Below are 23925 nucleotides of genomic sequence, written 5' to 3'. Positions count from 1 at the left end.
CTTGACTGATGACACATCCCCCAACTGTGAGAAGTTAGCCTGGCTAATGATGTCCACTAGTTCTAGTGGGCACCTTGCACCAGTCTAATCAACCCTTACTGATGGTGGTTGTAAAGTCAACCTTATAGAAAGCTATCCTAGTGGTAGCATGAACCAGCAGTCTTCAGGCGAAGACTTCAGTAGGCGAGTAAAGCAAGTTGTTGTACCATATACAATCCCTTGAATACCAAATGAAAGGACACCACAAGGTATATATCAAATATATATATATATATATATATATATATATATATATGTATTTAATCTAACCACAACCCCTCTGCACTCTGAGGTCAGAGGTAAAAATACAAGACAGTTAATATACGATAAGTTGCACAGTATAAGTTATGCCCTAGGGGCCTCACAAGCCATATACTAAGAAAGTGGTATAAGTACCACGTGAGAGTTAGAAAGCAGGCCTGGGGCCTGTGGAAACGCTGGGGCTACACTAAACAAAGGTTAGGAAGTAGGAGGCCCACGGGAGACGCGTGCAGTGTCTAAACACAGTCGCAAGTTACCATTGACTTATAATGAGAAACTAAGAAGTTACAAAGATACAATTTAAGGACACTTGAAATGGACTAGGATGGAACCCTTTTAAACTAGGACACTTCTAGAGTCAAGACCCACGGGAGCACCGGAGTACTCGTGTTACCTCACCAAGGGAAGCCGGGTGCATAGGTGTCTTTTCGTGTCAGGTTTCGTCGTTTTCTATGGAGAGCTGCAAAGAAGTGCTGCAGGCCACCAGAGGAAAAGTGTCCGGGTGGATCGAGATGTGAAGAACCTGAAAGCAGAGGGGACAGAGTCTGAGTCACTAGCCAGCGACCAGGAAGGAACCAGGCGATGTCGGGTGCTTTAAGGTTAAGGTGAGTTTGTCTCTTCAGCCATGAGGTCCAGGAGGCATGGACGATGACCAAGCGCTGGATTCGAGCTGTCCCACGATGGATCTAGATGACTGTGGTGTCTGTATCCGGATTGGACCCAACAAGCCTTGGCAACCGCAACCCACGCAGGATGTCGAGATTGGTTCTGTTGCAGACCAGCAAGGTCTGTTGCACTTCTTTTCAGGGAAGCTGGAGCAAGCCTGGAGCAACCAGGAAAGCAAAGTAAATTCAAGATGGCGTCTTCAGGGGGCTCACTAGCCAACGGGCAAGGAACCAGGAAGACATGTCGAGCTCATATGCAAAGGTGGGGCCCACAGGACACGCGGAGTATGGGGGCCTGGGCTTTCGGTGCAAATGGGGCTGTGGCTTCTCGTACCCCAATGCACAACTTACTGAGGCCTCCGGAAAGGAGGGCAGGTAGCAAAATGCAGGATGTCCAAGATGTCCGGTCCCACGTCTCTCGTGTCCGCCACGGCTCTCAGCTTTGCTGTGGGTCAGGGAAGGCTGGAAGTCCAGTTCTTGAGTCGCAGAGTCTTCGGGTTCTGACGGGAGCCTTGAAACTGCTAACCGGCAAAGTTGTTGTTGGTGCCCGTTTGGACAGGGTGGTCACTCCTGGAACACAAGGGAGAGGTCTTCCGTCTTCCAGTCAGAATGGAATGTCAAAGGTCCAATATAGGTCTTACAAAGATTCCAGGTGACGTTTCTCCCTCAGAGTCCAGGATAATCTAAAGTCCCAGGGACACAGCTCCTATACTTATTCTAAGAAAGGGGGCTGGATTACCTACTAGGTCCCTCCTATGGGTGGACCTGAGAAGGGGGTGGTTATACCCCTTTCCCTTTGTCCAGTTTCACGCCCGAGCTGGGGCTGGAGTGCCCCAGCAACTGGCTTGAACCGGGCTATGCATGGAGCACCTTGTGTGCCCCAGGCAGTGTCTAGATGCATTCACTGAATGCAGCCCTCCCTGCCCCAATACACAAAACCCCTGTCTGGGGAGGTGTTGGCACCTCCCTGGACAGGAAACCTATTGTCCAGGCCGCCCTTGCTGGAGTTTCCCCCAGCAACAGGAGGTCAGACTCGTGTCTGTGGCAGCAGCATACATTCCATTTTGTGATGCTCGGTTTAACTTTAACCGGGTGTAAAGCAGTAACTTGCATGTCTTTTCCCTCTAGAAGGGTGGAATGCTACCCCCGCTGCCAGAATTGGCGGATGGGGGGGGTGTTTAGGGTTAGTATTCCAAAGTGTTTGACACCTTACACGACATGTTTGAATAAAGCCAAACCAAAGTTAGCATTAACCGCGAGGATTATGATTCACTTAAGAGTATATGGTATGGCTATATCATAGAACAGCTATAAGGAGATGGTTCCGAAAGCTGCAGAGGGGCTCAGCTCATGCCAGAGCACCCTCTCACATAAAACCAAGCACTCTGCCTCCGGGATTGTCGAGCCCTACCATAGGAGTGGCTTATAGGTGTATATGTGTCTATATGTAAAGGTAGATATAGGTATACTATGTAAGGGGTGATTACACCACCATACCCAGGCTGTGTGAACAGACCTGTGGTGTCAGTTTGGAAGGCAAACCAGGGGTGGCACAATACATGCTGCAGCCCCTGGTAGGACTAGGGAACACCTATGCCCTGGGTACCTATGGTACACTATACAGGGGCTCACAAGAGTGACCCAGTAACCAATCTGGTATGAACATAAAATACATGGTATCATTTTAGAGAGAACAGCTGGGCTGTGGGTCTGATTAGCAGGCCCACAGCCACATTAAAGTCAAAAAACGAATAGTTTCTTACCGGTCGGTGTAGTTTTGCAGCTTGAAGATCTTTCTGGATTCACTATGCTGTGCATATTCCGCAATCTGGTGGTTGGGTCTGGAATCGTAGTCTTTTTTCTCTTTTTTTCTTCATAGCCCAGGTGGGCGTCGACGTCCCACCATTTGGTGTACCTTCGGTGACGGTGTGCTTCCGGTGGAAGCTACCACCCTTGGGCGCCATCTTCGGATTCTTTTTTCTGTCTTTTCTTTTCTGTGTTTGTAGTGAATCCATGGCTATGTTTGTTAATCGTTTTTTCAACGTAATTCTTTTCACGTATCTTGTAAGCTTCAACTTGCTTTCTTTTCTATGTGTTTCCACCTTCTTCTCCAGCCTCATCTTTCTGGCGGAGGCGGGTGGGTTCGCTAGTGAATCCAGAAAGATCTTCAAGCTGCAAAACTACACAGACTGGTAAGAAACGAATAGTTCTCTTACCTGTCGGTGTAGTTTTGCAGCTTGAAGATCTTTCTGGATTCACTATGCTGTGCATTATTCCGCGGTCTTGTGGTTGGGTCCGGATTCGTAGTCTTTTTTTCTTTTTTTTTTTCTGTAGCCCAGGTGGGCGTCGGCGTCACACCCCCTTGGGTGTATTTCCGGTGACGTCGGCATGCTTCCTGCGGAAGCTCCCACTCTTGGGCGCCATCTTCGGGTTCTTTTTTTCCGTGTCTTTCGTATCCGAAGTAATGGCAATGTTCTATTTAGTTGATATTTTACCGCTTTGTCCTTTTAAAAGTCCTTTCATTTTTTTTTTTTTTTTTTGTTAACCACCTTTTCTCTCTCCAGCCTCATCTTTCTGGCGGAGGTGGGTGGGTTTGCTAGTGATTCCAGAAAGATCTTCAAGCTGCAAAACTACACCGACCGGTAAGAAAACTATTAGTTTTGCAGCGTGAATCTTTCTGGATTCACTATGCTGTGCATAGATTTTGTAGCGGTTTCTCATCTCTGTGGCGGCTGGGTGGAAGATGAGCGTTGGGTGTTGAATATGTGCTGTAGCACCTTCTGTCCAACTTGAGCTTCTTTGTTCATTTGTATGTCCACACATTAGTGCTTCGTGAACGTGTGCACCAAAGCCCATGTTGCCGCCAGGCATATGTCCTCTATGGGTGTGTTAGCCAGGAAGGCTATTGTAGCGCCCTTCTTCCTAGTGGAGTGGGCACGTGTCCCCTCTGCCAGCTCTTGTCCTGCACGCTTGAGGCAGAGTTGAATTGTCTGTGCGATCCATCGTGCAATGGTCTTTTTGGTTACTGCTTTCCCCATGAAGCTGTTTGCGAATGACACAAAGAACGGTTTTGTTTTCCTGTGTCCCTTCGTCCTTTCAATGTAGTGCATGACTGCCCTTCTGGCGTCCAGGGTGTGCAGAGCTCGCTCTGCGCTAGTTGTTGGTTTTTGGAAAAAACTCAGTATCTGTATAGACTGGTTCATGTGAAATTTGGATACCACCTTCGGCATGAAGTGTGGGTCAGTCCTCATCACAACTCTATCATTGTGTATTTGTATGTAGGGTTCTTGTAGCGTCAGCGCTTGAAGCTCGCTTACTCTGCGTAAGGACGTTATTGCAACCAGGAAGGCTGTTTTCATAGTTAGCATCTTTAGGGAGGCCTTGTGAAGTGGTTCAAAGGGCTCTTTCATGAGTTCCGTTAGGACTGTGTTCAAGTTCCATGCAGGTGGCGGCACCCGCTTGGGTGGTGCGATCCTTTTCGCTCCTTCTAGGAATCTCTTCACCACCTGTGATGTGAAGAAACTCCTGCACGTTTCTCCCCTTGTGTAGGCGACTATCGCTGCCAAGTGAACTCTCAAAGAGGATGAGCTAAGGTTCTTCTCCAGCAAGTGCGTCAGGTACCTCAGCACTGTGGAGTCCCTCTTCATTTTATTGTGAAGTCTCTCTTGTCTGCACCATATTGTAAATCTTTTCCATTTCGCAACGTAGCACTTCCGAGTGCTGGGCCTTCGTGCCTCCCGAAGGACCCTCAGGGTGCTTTCTGGCAGTGTCAAATGTGCGAACTCTATGTCCTCAGGAGCCACGCTACTAGGCTCATGCTCTCTGGCTCTGGATGTAGTACCTCTCCATTCTGCATGGAGTAGGTCTTTCCTCCTGCTGAATCTGTGGGGTGCACACTCTGTCATCTCCATGATCTGCGAGTACCATGTCTGCCTCGCCCACTGTGGTGCGACCAGTGTCATGTTGCTCGCTCTGCACTTGCTCAGCACTCTGTGCATCAGTGGTATCTGGGGAAAGGTTTAAGCAAATGTCCTTGACCAATCTATCCATAGGGCATTCCCCAGTGACCCCTCCTCGTGCTGCCTGGATGCGATGTTTTGGCATTTTGCATTCTGGCGTGTGGCAAACAGGTCCACCGATGGTGTCCACCATCTGTCGAACAGGTACCTTGTCTCCTGAGCATTGAGCTCCCACTCGTGGGATGCCGATGTCTGCCTGCTGAGCCAATCGAACAAGTTACTTACCTTCAGTAACGATATATCTGTAAGAAACAGTAGTTAGTATTAGATTCCTTACCTTAGAATATCCCCAAGCGTCAGTCAGGATCCGGAAACTTTTGCGTAGCAGTACCCCAGCGCGTCGGTAGGTGTCGTCTGCAGGCGTCCCCTGCGGCTCCGCGTCGTCGGCGTAGTGCGCCGTGATGACGTCGCTGGAGTATATAGACGCCGCCTCCGCGCGCTGACGTCAGTTCTTTGCACACAGCTTTTCCGCGCCAGAACACGCAGAGCCATGTGAGAACTAACACTGGTGCCATTTGAAACTAGGGCCCTGAAAGGGATGACCTTAACCCTAGGTATCAGTTCGCAGAACGGGGAGGACGGGGAGGACGGGCGGGGCGGTAAGGAATCTAATACTAACTACTGTTTCTTACAGATATATCGTTACCGAAGGTAAGTAACTTGTTCATCTGAAAGAAACAGGTTAGTATTAGATTCCTTACCTTAGAATAGATACCCCAGCAATACCAACCCCGGTGGTGGGTCTGCGAACCAATACAAACCTACACCAGAAAATCCTGGAGGACCGAACGGCCAAAGAAGCCATCCCTCCGGACTTGACTGTCCAGGCAGTAGTGCCTCGCAAAGGTGTGCAGCTAGGCCCACGTAGCCGCCTGGCAAATGTCCTGCAAAGGGACTCCCCGGCCCAGGGCAGTAGTAGCCGCCGTAGCCCGAGTGGAATGGGCCCTCAGCCCAACAGGAGGCTCCTTCCGAGCCAAAGAGTAGCATGCTTTGATGCACAGGACGACCCACCGAGAGATGGTTCGTTTCTGTACCGCCCTTCCCTTCTTCTCACCCACGTAGCCAACAAACAGTTGGTCATCCACCCGGAACTGGCGTGTGCGATCCATGTAAAATGAAAGCGCACGTTTTGGGTCCAGACGATGGAGCCGCTCTTCATCCTTTGAAGGATGCGGAGGCGGGAAGAAGGAGGGTAAGGTGATGGACTGCCCGATGTGAAAAGCAGAAACTACTTTGGGCAGGAAAGAAGGCCTAGTCCTACGAACCACCTTGTCAGGATGGACGGACAAGAAAGGAGGTTTAACAGAAAGAGCCTGGAGCTCACTCACTCTCCTGGCAGAGGTGATGGCAACCAGGAAGGCCGTCTTTAAAGTAAGAAGACGGAGAGGACAGGAATGAAGCGGCTCAAAGGGAGCGCACATCAAGAATGTCAGAACCAGGTTCAAGTCCCACTGAGGCATCACAAACGGAACAGGAGGATACATGTGCGTGATGCCTTTCAAGAATCTCAGTACAATAGGGGACTTGAATAAAGATGGCTGATCAGGTAGCCTTAAGAAGGCGGAAAGGGCAGAAAGGTAGCCCTTGATAGTGCCCAGAGCAGAGCCCTGCTGGGCAAGAGAAAGAAGGAAGAGGAGAACCTCGGAAAGAGGGGCAGAAAGGGGATCCACAGCCTTTGCTGTGCACCATGCCACAAATCTTTTCCACCGGCAGGCGTATACCGACTTTGTGGAGGGACGCCTGGCTGCCAGAATCACATCACAGACTTCAGGAGGCAAGTCGAATGGCCTCAACTGTCGCCGCTCAATCTCCACGCATGGAGGTGGAGACTGGACAGGTTCGGGTGGAGGACCGTCCCCTGCTGCTGCGACAGAAGGTCCTCCCGAAGGGGCAGGCGGATCGAGGGACCGACTGACATGCTGAGTAGCTCGAGATACCAGTATCTTCGAGCCCAGTCCGGAGCCACAAGGATAACTTGGGCCCGGTCGCGCCTGATCTTCAGCACTCTGGGCAGAAGTGGTATAGGCGGAAAGGCGTACAACAGACCGCAGCTCCACTCGCGCCGAAAGGCGTCGCCGAGCGAGTGCCGTCTTGGAAACTCCAACGCGCAGAACTGATGACATTGCGCGTTCTCTTCTGTGGCGAATAGATCTAACCAAGGCTCTCCCCATTGCTGAAAGAGGCCGTTCGCCACGTCCGAGTTCAGACGCCATTCGTGATCCACCGAGCACCGACGGCTGAGTTCGTCCGCCCTGGCGTTCAGAGAACCTGCCAGGTGTTGAACCGTCAGAGTCACGCCCTGACGTTCCAGCCACTGCCAGAGGCGCAGAGCCTCCTGGCAAAGGGTCCACGACCCCACACCGCCCTGTTTGTTGCAGTACCACATGGCGGTGGTGTTGTCCGTGAACACCTGCACTACACTCCCGGTGACAAAGGGGAGGAATGCCTTCAGTGCTAGGCGAATCACCCGCAGCTCCAACATGTTGATATGGAGCCGGGACTCCGCCGGAGACCAGATGCCTCTGATCTCCGCCTCTCTCAAGTGGCCACCCCAGCCCTGGAGGGACGCGTCCGTCACAACCACGTGCTCCGGTTGGGGAAGGGAGAGGGATCTGCCTCTGACCCAATCGCGGTCCGTAAGCCACCACTGCAACTGTCTCGCAGTGCCCTCCGAGATCAGGACATGGTCGGACAGGTTGCCCTGATGCTGGGCCCACTGAAACTTCAGGTCCCACTGCAGAGCCCGCATCCGCCACCTGGCGTGATGCACCAGAAGGATGCAGGAGGCCATCAGCCCCAGAAGCCGCAGCGTCAACCTGACCGAAATCCGGGACAACGGCTGAAAGATGGGAATCAGAGCCTGAATATCCCGGACCCGCCGTTCCAGAGGATAAACCCGAAACTGCGCCGAGTCGAGAACCGCTCCGATGAAAAGGAGCTTTTGAGAGGGACACAGGTGTGATTTCGGCACATTGATGGAAAACCCCAGCTCGTGCAGGAGGTCTGCCGTCATCTGAAGGTGGTGGACGACTGTGTGGGGCGAGCCCGCCTTCAACAACCAGTCGTCGAGGTAGGGGAAGACCGAAACCCCTAACCGCCGCAGATGAGCTGCGACCACCGCCATCACTTTCGTGAACACCCGTGGGGCGCTGGTAAGGCCGAATGGGAGCACGAGAAACTGAAAGTGCTCGCGGCCTACCGTGAACCGCAGGTAACGCCGGTGGGCCGGGGATGTGAAAATACGCATCCTGCAAGTCCAACGCTACCATCCAGTCTTGTGGGTCTAGAGCAGCAAAGACCTGAGCCAAAGTCAACATCTTGAACTTCTCCTTCCGGAGGAAGCCGTTGACGTTCCGTAGATCCAAGATAGGACGAAGGCCCCCTTTGTCCTTCTTGAGCACCAGAAAGTAGTGGGAGTAGCAACCACACCCTACTTCTGGCCCAGGAACGCACTCGATGGCCCCCTTGGCCAAGAGGGCCGTAACTTCCTCCTGCAGAAGTGTCAAGTGGTCCCCCGACACACGGTGGTTCTGCGGTGGCATGGCTGGAGGAGTGGACTCGAAGGGGAGGGAGTAGCCCCTTCGGACGAGCTGCAGCACCCACCTGTCTGATGTAATCGTGCGCCAGTGGGAGTGGTGATGGCGAACCCTGCCACCCACTGGCGTCACATGGGCCCGAAAGCTCGGACTAGGAAGATCTGGAGGCTGCAGCGGGGGGAGGTGTGGACTGACCTCGCCGCAGCCCTCTACCGCCACCACGGCGGAATCCACGGCCGCCACCGCGCTGGGGAGCGTTCTGCGGCGCGTGGCTGGCAGCACGCGTGGGACCGCCCCTTCCTTGGCCACGAAAGGGGCGAAACGAACCCTGCTGCTGGCGCTGGGTCGAAAGACCCAAGGACTTGGCCGTGACCCTGGAGTCCTTGAAGCGCTCAAGCGCGTTGTCCGCCTTGTCACCGAACAGGCGACTGCCATCGAAAGGCATGTCCATGAGGGCAGTCTGGACATCCGGCGAGAAGTTGGCGGATCTCAGCCAAGCATGGCGACGAATCGCCACCGTCCCAGCGAGTCGGTCGTGTCAAGACCACACCTAATCGAATACCTCGCCGCGTCCCGGCCTTCAACCAAGGCCTGGTTGAGCTTGTCCCGCACCTCCTGCGGGCACTGCGGCAGACACTCCGCGACCGTGTCCCACAGAGAGTGGGTGTAGCGGCCCAAGAGGCATGCGGTATTACAAGACGGCAGTCCAGCACTCAAAGACGAAAAGACCTTCTTGCCAAATTGGTCATATCGCTTCGATTCCCGATCGGGCGGAGCCGACGGGAATGCGGACTGGGAAGTGGAGGCCTGGATCACCAGACTCTCCGGGGAGGGATGGGTGGAAAGGAAGGCAGGGTCGTCCGAACACGGACGGTGACGCCTGGCAACGTTCCGGTCAACCGGTGCACCGGAAGCGGGCCTGGACCAGGTGCCCAAAAGGACATCCGTCAGGGCCTCATTAAATGGTAGCAGAGGCTCCTGTGGGCACGACTGCGGTTTAAATACTTCGGTGAGGATGTTAGGTTTCACCTTAGCGACGGGGAGCTCCCAAGGCGCAAAGCCTTGGCAGCCCTCATCAGGACCACCGAATAGGCAGCCCCCGCCTCCAATGCCACAGGGGAAGGCGAGACAAACCCAGGGTGGGGCGACTCGTCCAGACCACAGGCCTCACCTAAGTCACCTACCCAGTCCACGTCATACTGGCAGGCTCGTGACAAAGGGTCCTCAGACCCCTCCCAACCCTCTCCATATTCGTCCTCATCGCCATAGGACGAGTCGACGATATAAACCGGCTCCTCGGAGCCAATGGGCCCCAACGGCGCCGGACTCGGCGTCGGACGACGCCGGTCCGACTCCGCGTCAGGAGTCAGAGGGATCGGGGGTGGCGCCGCGCTCGCTCCCTCGACCGCTCCCTCGACCTCCGACCGGACCGGGACCGCTCTTGACGCGGGGCCGACACTCGGAGTTCGAGCAGCTTGCGGGACCGCTCCCGTCTAGCTTTACCTGTCAAGGCCCGACAGTCGACGCAAGACTCGACGTCGTGGTCCGCGCCCAGACACCGGAGGCAGAGTCGATGGTGGTCGGTGACCGACATCATTCGGTCGCACCCGTCGCAACTCTTAAACCCGGGCATCCTACCGGCACCTTGAAGAAAGAGTTAAAGTTAACAAAACTAGGTCAAAAGACCGGAGTACTGCTCTTCGGATCTGCGCTAACTGGCGCGGAAAAAAGAAGAACTGACGTCAGCGCGCGGAGGCGGCGTCTATATACTCCAGCGACGTCATCACGGCGCACGACGCCGACGGACACGCAGGGGTACTGCTACGCAAAAGTTTCCGGATCCAGACTGACGCCTGGGGATATTCTAAGGTAAGGAATCTAATACTAACCTGTTTCTTTCAGATGGCTTGTATTTTGTCCTTCCCTGGTAGGTGTATGGCTAGCAGGTCTATCTTGAGAGGGATGGCCCATCTCCCTATCTCCTGCGCCAGCGTTGAAAGCGGGCCTGACTGTGTGCCCCCCTGCTTGTTGATGATTTCTTCCAATGGATGGAGAACCCCAGGCTTATGAGCGTGCTCGTCACTGTATGTGCGTGCTGCTTGCATTTCTGGTATGAGTTTGCTTTCACCAGCCAGTCGTCCAGGTAAGGGTATACGTGTATTCCTTGCCTTCGTAGGTGCGCTGCGACTGCTGCGAGGCACTTTGTGAAAACTCTTGGTGCTGATTTTAGTCCGAAGGCCAGTGTCGTGAACTGGTAGTGGCTTTCTCCGATGGTGAACCTGAGCATGTATTTGTGCTTTCTGTTCATTGGGATGTGCAGGTAGGCGTCTTTGAGGTCTATTGTGACCATGAAGTCCCCGGTCTGCAATTGTGGGAGCACCTGTTGCAGGGAGGTCATTTTGAATTTTTGCGTTCTTATGAATTTGTTCAGGAACCGTAAGTCCAGAATGGGTCTCATTGTCTCGTCTACCTTTGATACCAGGAAGTACGTTGAGTATATTCCTGTGTTTCTTTCCTTGAAGGGTACCCGTTCTATGGCCTGCTTCCGCAGGAGTTCCCTTGCCTCCTCCTGAAGACACTGCAGCTGCTTGCTTGCTAGTCTTTCTTTTTGGTTTTCTGCTTGTTGGCCTCCCCTCCAACTCTATGCAGTATCCGAATTGGATAATGTTGAGGATCCATTTGTCTGTGATTTCTCTCCATTTCTGGAGGTAAAATCTTAATCTTCCTCCCACTGGTGTCATGTGGTCGTAGGTGTCTATTTTGTCCTGACCCCTCTGTACGTGCTACCCCTTGGGATCTTTTCTGTGGGCGGGCACACGTAGTTTTTTGTAGTCACTTAGAGGCGGGCTGCTGGCCCCTTCTATTTTGTCCCCGTCCATTTCTCCCTCGAAAGGACTGGCCTCTTTGTTGGTACTGCCAGGACTGCTTCTGCTGACCATGCTGGGCCTGCGAGTCTGCCTGGTGCGTTTGCTGGAAAGCCTGGTGTGATATACCTGGCTGGTTTCCGCCTCTCCCGCCGGGCCTCCGTGACGGGGTGCCCCTCTTGTTCCCTCTGAACTGCAATGCTCCCATGGATCTTGCTGTTTCGTTATCTTTTTTCAGTTGACTGAGCGTTTCATCAACTGTTCCGAAAAGCGTGTTGCCGTTGAACGGTGTGTTCGGGATGCTGTGTTGCACCTCCGGTTTCAAACCTGAGATCCTGAGCCAGGCGTGTCTCCTTTCCGTGACACCCATCATCATGAGCCTGCTGGCGGTGTCTGCCCCATCCAGGGCCGTCTTAAGGCAAGAATTTGCCACGTTTTTTCCTTCTTCAACCAGCTTTTCGGCCTTCTGCCTGGCATCCTGGGGCAAGTTCTTCACCAACTGCCCCAGCCCTTCCATGATCTGGTACATGTGCCTGTTTATCAGGGCGTTGGAATTAGCCATGCGCCAGTGGGTTGCGGCATTCCGTTCGATCCTTCTGCCCACCAGATCCATCCTTTTGCTCTCCTTATCCGGTGGTGGACCCGAGGTAGTGGGTACGTTAGCCCTCCTCCTTGCTGTGGCCGTGATAATGGAGTCTGCGGAGACAGTGCCCTGAATGTAGGCCGGGTCCTTTGTGGAATGTTTGTACTTCTCAGTTCTGGGAGTTACTGCCTTGCATGTTACAGGTTCCCTGAATGCTTCCTTCCCCTGAGCCAAGACGCTTTCGAGCATTGGAAGGAACTGGCTCCTCGATTGTGTTGGGAGCAATGTCTCTAGAAGGAAGTCTGCTTTCTGCTTTTCTTAGTCGAGCTTGAGCTTGAAAGCTGCTGCAGCAGATTGTATCACCGAGTTGTAGGCCCCGATGTCGTCCGGCGGCGAGGGCCTCGAGGGGTAAGTGTCGACCACCTCCTCCTGGCTGTCGGTGTCGCCATCTATGTAATCTACCTCCTGTAGGTCAGAGGGTGCCGACTGTCCGTCCTGCTTTCCTCTTCCTCCCCATAGTTGTAACTATCGTAGGGATTCTCGTACTCCTCCTGGTCGTCGACCACCTCGACATCCTGGTCTTGTTCCTCGGCGACTTCGGCGATCTCTTCCTCAGACTGCCTCCACCACCGGTGGCTTGGTCTTGTGAGGGATCGTGAAGGCTTTCATCTTTGCATCGAAATCTTTCTTCTGCTGCATGATGTTCTCCATTTCGGCCTCGAGGCGCCTTTTCTTCTCCATCTCAGCCGCGTGCTCTGCGTCAGGTGGGGTCGGCCGATCTTTTCGGCGGATAGCTCTGCGCCGTGCATTTCGGTGTCGAAGTTTGACGTCTACGTCGAACCGGATTTTGGGTCTTTCTCCCTCGGCGTCTATCGATCCTTTTCGGGGACGATTTGACGTTTTCTGCTGATCAGCAGCTCTCGGCGCCGGGGACTCCTTCTCGGAGGATCCGCTGGGCCTGGGAGTAGTCGCGCTTTCGGGGTCTTGCCCTCGATTTTTCTAGACTCAGAGTCTCTTGGGTTATTGGGGCCCGAAGAGTCTCCTACCTTGTCTGAAGTCTTCGTGTAATCAGTCTCTACGACCGTGTAGCTGTCGTCTTCGGCAGCAGCGTGGTCTTCTTCCTCGGAGGACATCACCAGCTCGTAGAGGGACGAGTCGGGGCCTTCCCCTGCAGGGTGGCGTGTGCTACCCTCTGCCTCTCTCTCACACGAAGGGTCTTCGGGGCGAAGGCGGAACAGGCGTTGCAGTCTCCGCTTTCGTGGTTCACCGGTAGGCAAAGGTTGCATACCGGGTGCTGGTCCTTCTGCGCGTACTTGTGGTGGCAGTTACGGCAGAACTTGAACGGCGTGTTGTCCATCGAGCGTCCAGGGCCTCCCTGGTCGCGTGTTCGTCGAGGATCTCGATGAAAAACGCTTTCTCCTTGCTGACTGTTCGTCGATGAAGTCCCCTGGAGTCTTCCGATGACTTCTCCTCGTCTTTTCTGTATTTTCTTTCTTCTTTCTCCAAAAATGTCTGGAGCCCAAACGGGAACGATCCAGACCCGACCGCGGAAAAAAAGAATCTGAAGATGGCACCCAAGAGTGGGAGCTTCCGCAGGAAGCATGCCGATGTCACCGGAAATACACCCAAGGGGGTGTGACGCCGACGCCCACCTGGGCTACGAAAAACAAAAACAAAAAAAAAACCCAAAGAAGAGACTACGAATCCGGACCCAACCACAAGACCGCGGAATAATGCACAGCATAGTGAATCCAGAAAGATTCACGCTGCAAAACTATTCGTTTTGCAGCGTGAATCTTTCTGGATTCACTATGCTGTGCATAGATTTTGTAGCGGTTTGTTACTTTTGTGGCGGTTGGGTGGAAGATGAGCGTTGGTTGTTGAATACATGTTGATGCACCTTTTGTCCTACTTTTGCTTCTTTGTTCATTTGTACATCCACGCAATAGTGCTTAGTGAACGTGTGCACTGAAGCCCATGTTGCCGCCAGGCATATGTCCTGAATTGGTGTGTTGGCCAGAAAGGCGATTGTTGCTCCTTTCTTCCTGGTCGAGTGGGCCTGTGCTCCTCCTGTTAGCTCCTGGCCCGCTTGTTTGTGGCAGAATTGTATTGTCTGTGCGATCCATCGAGCTATGGTGTTTTTAGTCACTGGTTTACCCATGTAACTGTTCGCGAAGGATACGAAGAACTGTTTTGTCTTCCTGTGTCCCTTCGTCCTTTAAATGTAGTGCATCACAGCCCTTCTTGCGTCTAGAGTGTGGAGCGACCTCTCAGCGCTTGTAGTGGGGTTTTGGAAGAAGCTAGGAATCTGAATACTCCGATTCATGTGGAACCTTGACACCACCTTTGGCATGAAGTGTGGGTCTGTTCTCATCACGACCCTGTCACTGTATCAGGATGTAGGGTTCCTGCAGTGTGAGTGCCTGCAGTTCGCTCACCCTTCGTACTGAGGTGATTGCTACCAGAAAAGCAGTTTTCATTGTTAGCATTTGCAGTGATGCTTTGTGGATGGGTTCGAAAGGTGCTTTCATGAGCTCCGTCAGTACCACATTCAGGTTCCAGGCCGGTGGCGGCATTCTCTTTGGTGGCGCTATTCTTTTAGCCCCTTCCAGGAATCTTTTTACGACTTGAGATGTGAAGAAGCTTCTCCCTGTTTCTCCTCTTGTGTACGCCACAATCGCTGCCAGGTGTACCCTCAGCGAGGCCGAGCTTAGATTAGGTGCATAAGGTACCTTAGCACCGTAGATTCCCTGGTCAGTTTTCTATGGAGTTTTTTTCTTGCAACACCATTGAGTGAATCTTTTCCATTTTTCCCCATGGCACTTGCGTGTGCTGGGCCTTCTTGCCGCTCGCAGCACCCTCAGGGTGCTCTCTGGTAGTTTTAGATGTGCGAACATCAAGTCTAAAGGAGCCAGGGTGAGAGGTTGAGGATCTCCAGCTCTGGGTGTAGAACCTCTGTTTTCCATGGAGTGTAGGTCTTGTGGGGGGGCCCTGCGACATCTCCATTATCTGTGAATACCAGGTCTGCCTGCCCATTGTGGTACCACCAGGATGAGAGTCATATTGCTAGTCATGCATTTGTTGAAAACCCTGGGGATCAGTGGTATCGGGGGGAAAAGCGTAGGCAAATGTTTTTGACCAGCGTATCCATAGGGCATTCCCCTGTGATAGTGCCTCTGGTTGCCTGGATGCAAAGTATTGGCATTTTGCATTCCGGGGTGTTGCAAACAGGTCTATTGTTGGTGTGCCCCACCTCCTGAATAGTCTCGGTTTCCTGAATATTGAGTTCCCACTCGTGGGACGCTGAAGTCTGCCTGCTGAGCCAATCCGCTTCTACATTGTCCTTCCCTGGCAGGTGTATGGCTAGCAGGTCTATTTTTAGTGGTATAGCCCATCTCCAGATTTCCTGTGCCAAGCTAGACAGAGGGAATGATTGAGTTCCCCCCTGTTTGTTGATGTAAAACATTGTTGTGTTGTCGGTTTGTATTAGCACCTTCTGGCTGTACAGGTGTTTCTGAAAGGCCTTGAGGGCTAGCAACACTGTTTTCAATTCCAGGTAATTGATGTGTCTGACTGCATCTGTAGGGCTCCACAGACCCCTCACTTTGAGCCTGTTCATGTGTGCGCCCCATCCCTTCTGGGTTGAGTCTGTGGTGATGGTCACTGTTGGGTCCGGTGGTGTTAGAGGTTTCCCTTGGTCAACCACCTTATTTCTTCCTGCACCCTGTGCGTTACAACCACTAGATCCTCCCAACTTCCTGTAGCTTGGGACCATTGCTGTTGCAGCCACTCTTGGAGTGGTCTCATTTGTAGGCGTACATTGGGGACCAGGTGTATGCATGACGCCATCATCCCCAAGATCTTGCTCACAGTCCTCACTGTCAGAGCTCGCCCCTTCTGGTAGTGACGTTTCTCCCTCAGTAGGCTGAGTGTTCTCTTGTCGCTGGGTAACACCCTGCATTGGACGGTGTCGATTTGAGCTCCCAGGAAGATTTTCACTTGCTCTGGTTCCATGGAGCATTTTCCCCAGTGTATGGAGAATCCCAGGCTTGCTAGCGTTCTTGGGACCTGTCCTGCATGATCTTTGCATGTCCTGTAAGAGCTTGCCTTTACGAGCCAGTCGTCGAGGTAGGGGTACACGTGTATCCCCTTCCTTCGCAGATGTGCGGCCACTGCCGCGAGGCATTTGGTGAACACCCTTGGTGCGGACTTTAAACCGAATGCCAGGGTTGTGAATTGGTAGTGATCCTTGTTCACTGTGAATCTTAGCATGTGCTTGTGCTGCCTGTTCATGGGGGATGTGCAGGTACGCATCTTTGAGATCTATGGTGGACAAGAAGTCCCCGGCCTTTATCTGCAGGATGACCTCTTTTAGGGACGTCATCTTGAATTTGAGTCTTTACGTATTTGTTTAGGAACCGTAGGTCCAGGATGGGTCTTAGGCTTTCGTCCACTTTTGGCACCAGGAAGTAATTAGAGTACACTCCCTTGTTCCGTTCTTTGAATGGAACCAGTCTGATGGCCGCTTTGAGGAGTTCTTGAGCTTCCTCTTGGAGTAATGGCAGCTCTCTTCCAGAGTGCGCTCTTTTCTTTGGCTCTGTTTGGTGGTCTCTTTTCCAACTCTATGCAGGTCCAGCAACCAACTGTTACTTCAGGTTCCCAGACATTACAAGACCAGACAGGGAGGCAGGCCGCGCCCTCTCCATCATGGGCCCACGTCTATGGAACAACCTCCCCCTCTCCCTTAGAGAATGCCCGAGTCACTCAGCTTTCAGGAAATGCCTAAAGACAGCACTATCCTAGGAGGAGTCTTCTCGACCTGTTCACCTCACAGCTCCGCGCGGAGATACACCTTCGGGTGTGATGCCGGCGCGTTACAAGCCCATAAATAAATAAAATAATAAATATCCGAACTGCATGATGTTCAGTATCCACTTGTCTGTGGTTATTTTTCTCCACTCCTGGAGAAAAAATCTTAGCCTGCCTCCTACTGGTGTTACATGTTCCCTTTTGTCTTGTCCGTGTAGCCCTCTCCTCTTTTTTCTTCCGTGCTCCTCCCTCGGCGGGTTAGAGTGGGTTGGCACCTTTTCCCGTGAGCAGTCACTTAAGAGGGGGTTGTTCACCGCCTCTCCTTCTCTGGCCCCGTCAGTTTCCTCTTGATCGAAAGAACTGGCCCCTGTTCTGATAGTTCGTTTTGCCTCTGCTGGCCCTGGTGACTTTGGTTGTCACTCTGTTGCCCCTGGTGGAATGCCTGGTGAGATTGACCTGGCTGGTTTCCACCCCTGCCGTTGAGCCTCCGTGTAGGGGTGCCCCTTCTCATCCCCCTGAATTGCAGGGCCCCCATGGACCTTGCTGTCTCATTGTCCTTCAGTTGGGTGAGCTTCTCATCAACTGGGGCTCTGAACAGTGTTTCGCCGTTGAAGGGTGTGTTCAGGATGTTGTTCTGAACCTCAGCCTTGAAGCCCGAGTTCCTGAGCCAGGCTTGCCTTCTCTCTGTGATGCCTATAGCCAGTCTGCTGGATGTTTCAGCCCCATCCAAGGCGGTCTTCAGGCACGAGTTAGCGATGCTTTCCCCCCCTCTTCCACAAGGTGTGATGCCCTCTCACGGTATTGTTCCGCGAGGTGCTTGAGCAAATGGGCCATCTCATCCCAATGCTGGTATTGATGTCTGTTCAGGAGGGCATTGGAGTTCGCCATCTGCCAGTGCGTTACGGCGTTCCTCTCTATTTTCCTGCCAGTTAGGTCCATCCTCCTGCTTTCCTTGTCAGGTGGAGGTCCAGATGTTGTTGGGACGTTTGCCCTTTTTCTGGCCGTTGCAGCGATTATTGAATCTGTTGTGACGGATCCCTTGATGTAAGCTGGGTCCTGGGAGGAGAATTTGTATTTCTTCTCCGTCCTCGGCGTTACTGATCTGCATGTAGCCGGGTCCTTGAAGGCTTCCTTCCCCTGGTCTGTGATACTCTTTAGCATGGGCAAGAACTGGCTTCTTGTCTGCGTGGGGAGCAATGTTTCCAGCAGGAAATCTGCTTTTGGCTTCTCTTCCAGCTTAACTCCATAAGCTGCTGCAGCCTTCCTGACCACCTCAATGTATGCCCCAATGTCATCCGGTGGCGAAGGCCTCGAGGGGTATGTCTCCACAGCCTCCTCTGGGTTTTCAGCCTTGATGTCCTGCCATTCCTGGTCTTGGGCCGTCGAGGAACCTGAGCCGTAGCTGGACTGCTGCTCCCCGTAATCCCCTTCTGTGTAATAGAGGTCTTCTTCCTCTTCGTGCTCCGAGGGCTCCGGAGTTTGGCGGCTCTTCAACGTCGAACTCCTCGTGCTCCTGCACCTCAGCGACGGCCGTTGCCGGCTTCGAGGGGATCCTGTAACTTCTCATCTTTTCATCGAAGTCCTTCTTTCTCTGAAGGATGTTCTCCATTTGGGCCTTGAGCCTTCTTTTCTTTCTCTGCATCTCTGCGGCCTGCTAGTCGTTGAGCGTTTCGGCTGCTCTTTTAGACCGTCAGCGACGTCGAAGCTTTCTTCGGCTCCTTTTCCTTCGAAGTCGAAGACCCTTTTTCGGGGGCTTGCTTCGACCTTTGCGTTTCGCTGGTCTTCGGCCTCCGGGAGTCCTTCTCGAAGGATCCGCTGGGCTCTTTTTCAGAGGATGCAGCTTCGGTTGTCGAAGTTTTCGGCGCCGGTGCTCCTTTCGAGGCTCTGGGCTCTGACTTTCGAGAGTCGGCCTCTGGCTTTCGAGGCCCTGTGGGGGTTTTCGGGGTCGTAGACTCTCCTACCTTGTCAGGTGTTTTCTTATCGGTCTCTGTGACCGTGAAGTCATCTGGACCTTCTGCGATGTTGTCCTCGTAGTCGGTGGAGAGGCCCAGTTCGTAAAGCGTCAGGGCATGGCCCTTGCCCAGCATCGTGTATTGAGCTGTCCTCTGTCTCTCGAACTCTGAGTGTCTTCGGCTTGAAGACGGAGCAGGCGTTGCAGCCTCTGCTCTCGTGGTCTACTGGCAGGCAGAGGTTGCAGACCGGGTGCTGGTCCTTCTGCGCAAACTTGTGGTGGCAGTTTTTGCAGAATTTAAAGGGTGTCTTGTACATCCATGCGCTCAGGGGGCCCCCTGTGTGCGCATTCCTCTAAGGACGTTAGAAGATAGAGGTTCTTTCCTTTCTTCGTCTCTTCTCTGATGGTCCTCTTCTCCCAATGTTCTCAGGTCTTTACCGTCGAAGAGTTGCAGTATTTCCTCCTTTTCTCCTCCAAAACTTCTGGAGCTTCACGCGACGATCCAGACCCAACGGCGGAAAAAAGAATCTGAAGATGGCGCCCAAGGGTGGTAGCTTCCGCCGGAAGCATGCCGACGTCACCGAAGGTACACCAAATGGTGAGACGTCGACACCCACCTGGGCTACGAAAAAAAAAAAAAAAAAGAAAGACTAAGATTCCGGACCCAACCACCAGATTGCAGAATATGCACAGCATAGTGAATCCAGAAAGATTCACGCTGCAAAACCAGAGAATCACAGCAAAAGTGGGGGTGACCACAGGAAGCAGACCATACTCTCCTACACCAACCTTGACTGATAGGCCACACACACATCCCCAACCTTGACTGATGACCCACACACATCCCCCAACCTGGACTGATGACCCACACACATCCCCCAACCTGGACTGATGACCCACACACATCCCCCAACCTTGACCGATATGCCACACACAACCCCCAACCTTAACTGATATGCGCTACACACATCCCCCAACCTGGACTGATATGCGCTACACACATCCCCCAACCTTGACGGATATGCGCTACACACATCCAACCTTGACTGATATGCTACACACACATCCCCCAACCTGGACTGATATGACGCACACAAACACATGCAATTTTAAGGGAACAGTAAGTTTCCTAGCAGACGGGTGCTTCGAAGAATAAAAACCTTTAGTTTTAACACACGTCAGGGTAATATTTTTTACCAGACCTTCCTAAAATATCCATTGACCTCTTAAACAAACATGCTCTATTAGAGAGAGCAATCCTTTTGCCGACAGGTGCATTTTGTAAATTCAATACAGGCGATTGTAACCTCCGATACACTTGCCCTCCGCCTTACCCACGCAAAACTTCGATAGTGTCACAAAAGAATAAATACACCTCTAGGTGACCTGGGCAAAATCCATGCTCGGGACAAAATACCGTTCCACGTTCCTGTCGTGTGCATTTGTTTAAAACAATACTTTCAGGGATGTGTAGTGCAATACTTAAACTGGAGTAACACCTGAAAACAAGGATCACCAAGTCTGGGACTACAGCCAGTGGCCCCTGGTGACTGGGCACATAAGTACCTTTAACATACAGATGTATTAATTACTAGAGCTTGGTCCAAAACCTAAAAACACAAGCCTGCTCATAAAGCACGAGCAATTTCACGAACAGCAAGTTTTATGAAGAATAAGAGTAAGCATAGTTAATACCGCAGCTTGAAACTCTGGAAGCCTAGCCAATAGGTAATCATTTAAAAACAGCCTTACTCTGCATTCAAAGGGCCAGGATTATAGGTGTTCCTCACAAATCAGGATTTAAATCTTAAAATCATGGGAAACCATTTGCTTTTCCGTAACAGAAACTGACAAAATTAAGTACTCATTTTGTAACGTCTGCTCCCAGATGACAGATTTTAATGGCAAGAAGCTGACCTGAGGGACGATTCAGCTGGCTTGGGGGACTCCTCACTGCTTTCCTTCTTTAGTTTCTTCTGCTGCACGCCTGAAGAGCCAGCCTCATGCTCCTCCCGGTGTCTCTTCATGGGTGCTAGAGCTAGCAAGCAAAAGGTCGAAAAGGTATTCGTAATAAAGTCAGATATGTGCAGGAGTTTGACTGATGCACAACACAGACTGCACTTATCCCATCCATTACTAGGACCTTCAAGTCTTCTCCCTGCCCACCCGCACACACCCTCTCCCCTATTACTCTGTGCAACAAGCTTGAACGTAACCATTGGTCATCTACAGAGACCGTGCACTTAGAGTTCTCACCTGACGACTGAGTAGTTTCCTGGGTGAAAGGCTTATTAATTATCTGCTTGGACTTGGCAGCAAAGTTCAGGGCGGTGAGTGTATCAAAGTAGTATTTCTGTCCAGGAGCAATGTTCGTGATCATGACACTGTGGGCAGAGCCTCCAAGAGAGTCCTGAAGCAATTCAAATAAGGTAGTGCTCAAGTAACAAATAGGTTATTAGTGACAATTGAAAGACGTTAAGGAAAGGATAGGCTCAGTACTCACCTGCAGAAGCCTGGTTAGCTTGCTGTCCCTGTATGGAATTCTGGGTAAGCCCTGATTCAGGGCATCAACAACTTTACTGAGAACAAAGAGGGATGAGTTGATCGCACCGCTCTCCTTGAGACGGATACCCTGGTTTCCTGTGCGCCGGTTATCCTCAGAACCAGCAAGGTCAATCAAGTACAGCTTCCCAGTTAGCTGCCGGAAGGGTGAGAAACACTCACTCTTCTGAACCTGTGGGGAGAAGATCCAGGAACATGACCAACAAACTCATACAAGGACAAGAAGCACAATGAGCACGGGCCAATTGATTGGATTCAACCAGTATGGTTTGAAAACAAGTTCCTCCGAAAACAAGTCAAATAGTTAAGTACCACATTAAATTGCACAGATGCGCCATCTTAACAGATCGCTCCTTTCCAATGAATAAAAGAGACAGAAAACAACCTACAAGTTTTTAAGGTAGCTAGTCTTGGTGCAAGATTACCTAGGAGCAGTGTCTACTACTAGGAAAGTGAAATAGGACCCACAAAAATTAAATGGACTACACTAAAATGCAGACAGCATCTGGATAGTCGAGACAGGTTAATGAAGCGGGCATGCCAAGTGGGGGACATTACGCAGCTACCCTCACCTTGATGAGCAATACCGCGTGGCTGCGGCTTGAGCGGTTGTTCAGCTTTGTAGAAGCCACAGTGCGGTTCTGGCTGGCAGGGATGAAGAAGCTCTCAAATTCTGAGAAACTGGTTATAATCTTCTGTGTCAGGTTCGGGATGAAGATGTTTTTGTCCTTGTCCTCACGGATGGGGAGATCTTGAAGTTTAGGCTCCAATAAATCCAAAACCTGTACAAAACACAAGACGGGTAAATACGACTTGAGTATGGAATTTAGTACTAAAGAGAAGTCACCATTTTGATTTTCATTTATGTGAAGCCTTTCTTAAACTCACAAGCCAACAATTGCTAATAAGCAGATCATTTATTTTGATAAAAGATGGTTTAAGTATAGTACAGCTACAGACCAACTTGCAATTAAATCGGTCACTATATTTCCCATCCATTGGCACTACCCTTACCCTTGCATTTTCAGTCAATCAAATTTCTTTATTTTGGTTAGCAAAACCATAAAAGATAGGCACAAGGATCATAAAACATTCTAAAAAGAAAAATATTTTAAATGCAATATATAGTTTGGGAGATACATTATAGGTTTAGTTGACAGTGGGGCAGCAGGAGAAGCTTAACAATTTAGTTTCTTAATTAGGGCAGCACTAAGCTACACACACACACACACACACACACACACACACACACACACACATATCCCAGCACTCTAGTTGAGCCCTCTGTGGGAAGCAGCAACACAGTCGAAAATTTGCATCCATTTCATTCAGGATCAGATGCAGCAGGAGACTCGGGCCCAGACATCTCTCCATCTTGCCAGACCGGTTTCCGGATCATCCCTTCATCAATGGCAGCTGTTCACTCTGGGAACCTTGCCTGCACTTCCTTATTAAAGAGCCTGCCCCTGTGGGCGTGTCCAAACGGCATTCTGGTTCTTGTAGTGCTAATGATAATACCTCAAGTGAGTAGGTTCAGAGTGGCAGCAAAATTAAAAGTTCTACTAGAACCACAATTACGTTTGGACACGCCCACATGGGCGGGCTCTTGAGTATGAAAGTGCACGCTAGGCTCTGAGTGAACAGCTGCCATTGACAAAGGGAGGACGATCCCGAAACCGGTTTGGCAAGGAACAAGAGATGCCTGTGCCGGAGTGAGTCTCATGCTGCATCTGATCCTGAATGAAATGGATCCAAATTTCCGACCTTGTTGCTTTCCCCCCCCCCCCCCCCCCCACAGAGGGCTCAACTTTAGTGTTGAGATATATATATATATATATATATATATATATATATATATATATATATATATATATATATATATATATATAATCACGATTACTATAAAATACAGCCCACATGAACTACAAACTTAGTTACTCCTTAATAAAGCCATTGATCCAAATGGACAGCAAAAATAAACTAGTGGATACTCCCAAAGTAAGTGTGCGTCGTGTGTGTCAAATAACTGGAATATGACCTCTCACAATGACAAATGATAACGTTCCGTGATGCAAAGATGGGTGTATTCTCCAAAGGTCAATATGTGTCCTTTTGTGAGCCTTCCTGGGCTGTTGACTTCTCATAGTAATTTCTATTAGCATATGTTCAGTGTGTAGTACTGGAGCCAACTACACAACTATGTAGCAGGTCCGATAGATCCTGCCAAGCAAGCTCTTGCGCCGGTGATATGGTAAATTCTATTAGCGGAGGTCCTGAGTATTGCACTGGAGCCAATAGAGTATCCGCAGGTATGATAAATCCTGCCAAACAAAGTCTGAACGCCGAGCGAGTGAATCTCCCTCTGCTTACAGCAACTGAAAAACATGGATGTTTGTGCAATAACATCTCATTCTTTCAGACTCTAATCCTAACTCAGCTTTAGGACTACTTTTGGAGGTACCGTGTTTTCCGGCGTATAAGACTACTTTTTAACCCCTTAAAATGTTCTGGAAAGTCAGGGGTCGTCTTATACGCCGGGTGCCAAAATTTACTGTATGTATTCATGCGTTTTTACATAGCGCGGACTTCACCCGAAGGGGTCAGACCGCTTCTCAATAGGAAATGGTGCATTACAG

At 51.3% G+C, this 23925-nt stretch overlaps 2 protein-coding genes across 2 annotated transcripts in view; one reads left to right on the top strand and one right to left on the bottom strand.

The window, feature by feature from the left end:
• Positions 1 to 23925, top strand: part of PAGR1 (PAXIP1 associated glutamate rich protein 1) — a 206110-nt gene that overhangs the window by 27622 nt on the left and 154563 nt on the right. The window lies entirely within an intron of this gene.
• KIF22 (kinesin family member 22) overlaps positions 1 to 23925 on the bottom strand; it is a 242721-nt gene that overhangs the window by 83106 nt on the left and 135690 nt on the right. The window contains exons 5-8 of the mRNA XM_078652399.1: positions 21862 to 22071; positions 21231 to 21461; positions 20984 to 21137; positions 20645 to 20765 (exon numbers count right to left, since the gene is read on the bottom strand). Coding sequence (XP_078508525.1) covers positions 20645 to 20765; positions 20984 to 21137; positions 21231 to 21461; positions 21862 to 22071 — 716 coding nt within the window. The remainder of the gene's footprint in view (positions 1 to 20644; positions 20766 to 20983; positions 21138 to 21230; positions 21462 to 21861; positions 22072 to 23925) is intronic.

The sequence above is a fragment of the Lissotriton helveticus genome, chromosome 7, assembly GCF_964261635.1.
Source record: "Lissotriton helveticus chromosome 7, aLisHel1.1, whole genome shotgun sequence".
NCBI classification, from domain to species: domain Eukaryota; kingdom Metazoa; phylum Chordata; class Amphibia; order Caudata; family Salamandridae; genus Lissotriton; species Lissotriton helveticus.
Note: the sequence above shows the minus strand (reverse complement) of the source record. Positions and strands in the feature narration are given on the sequence as shown.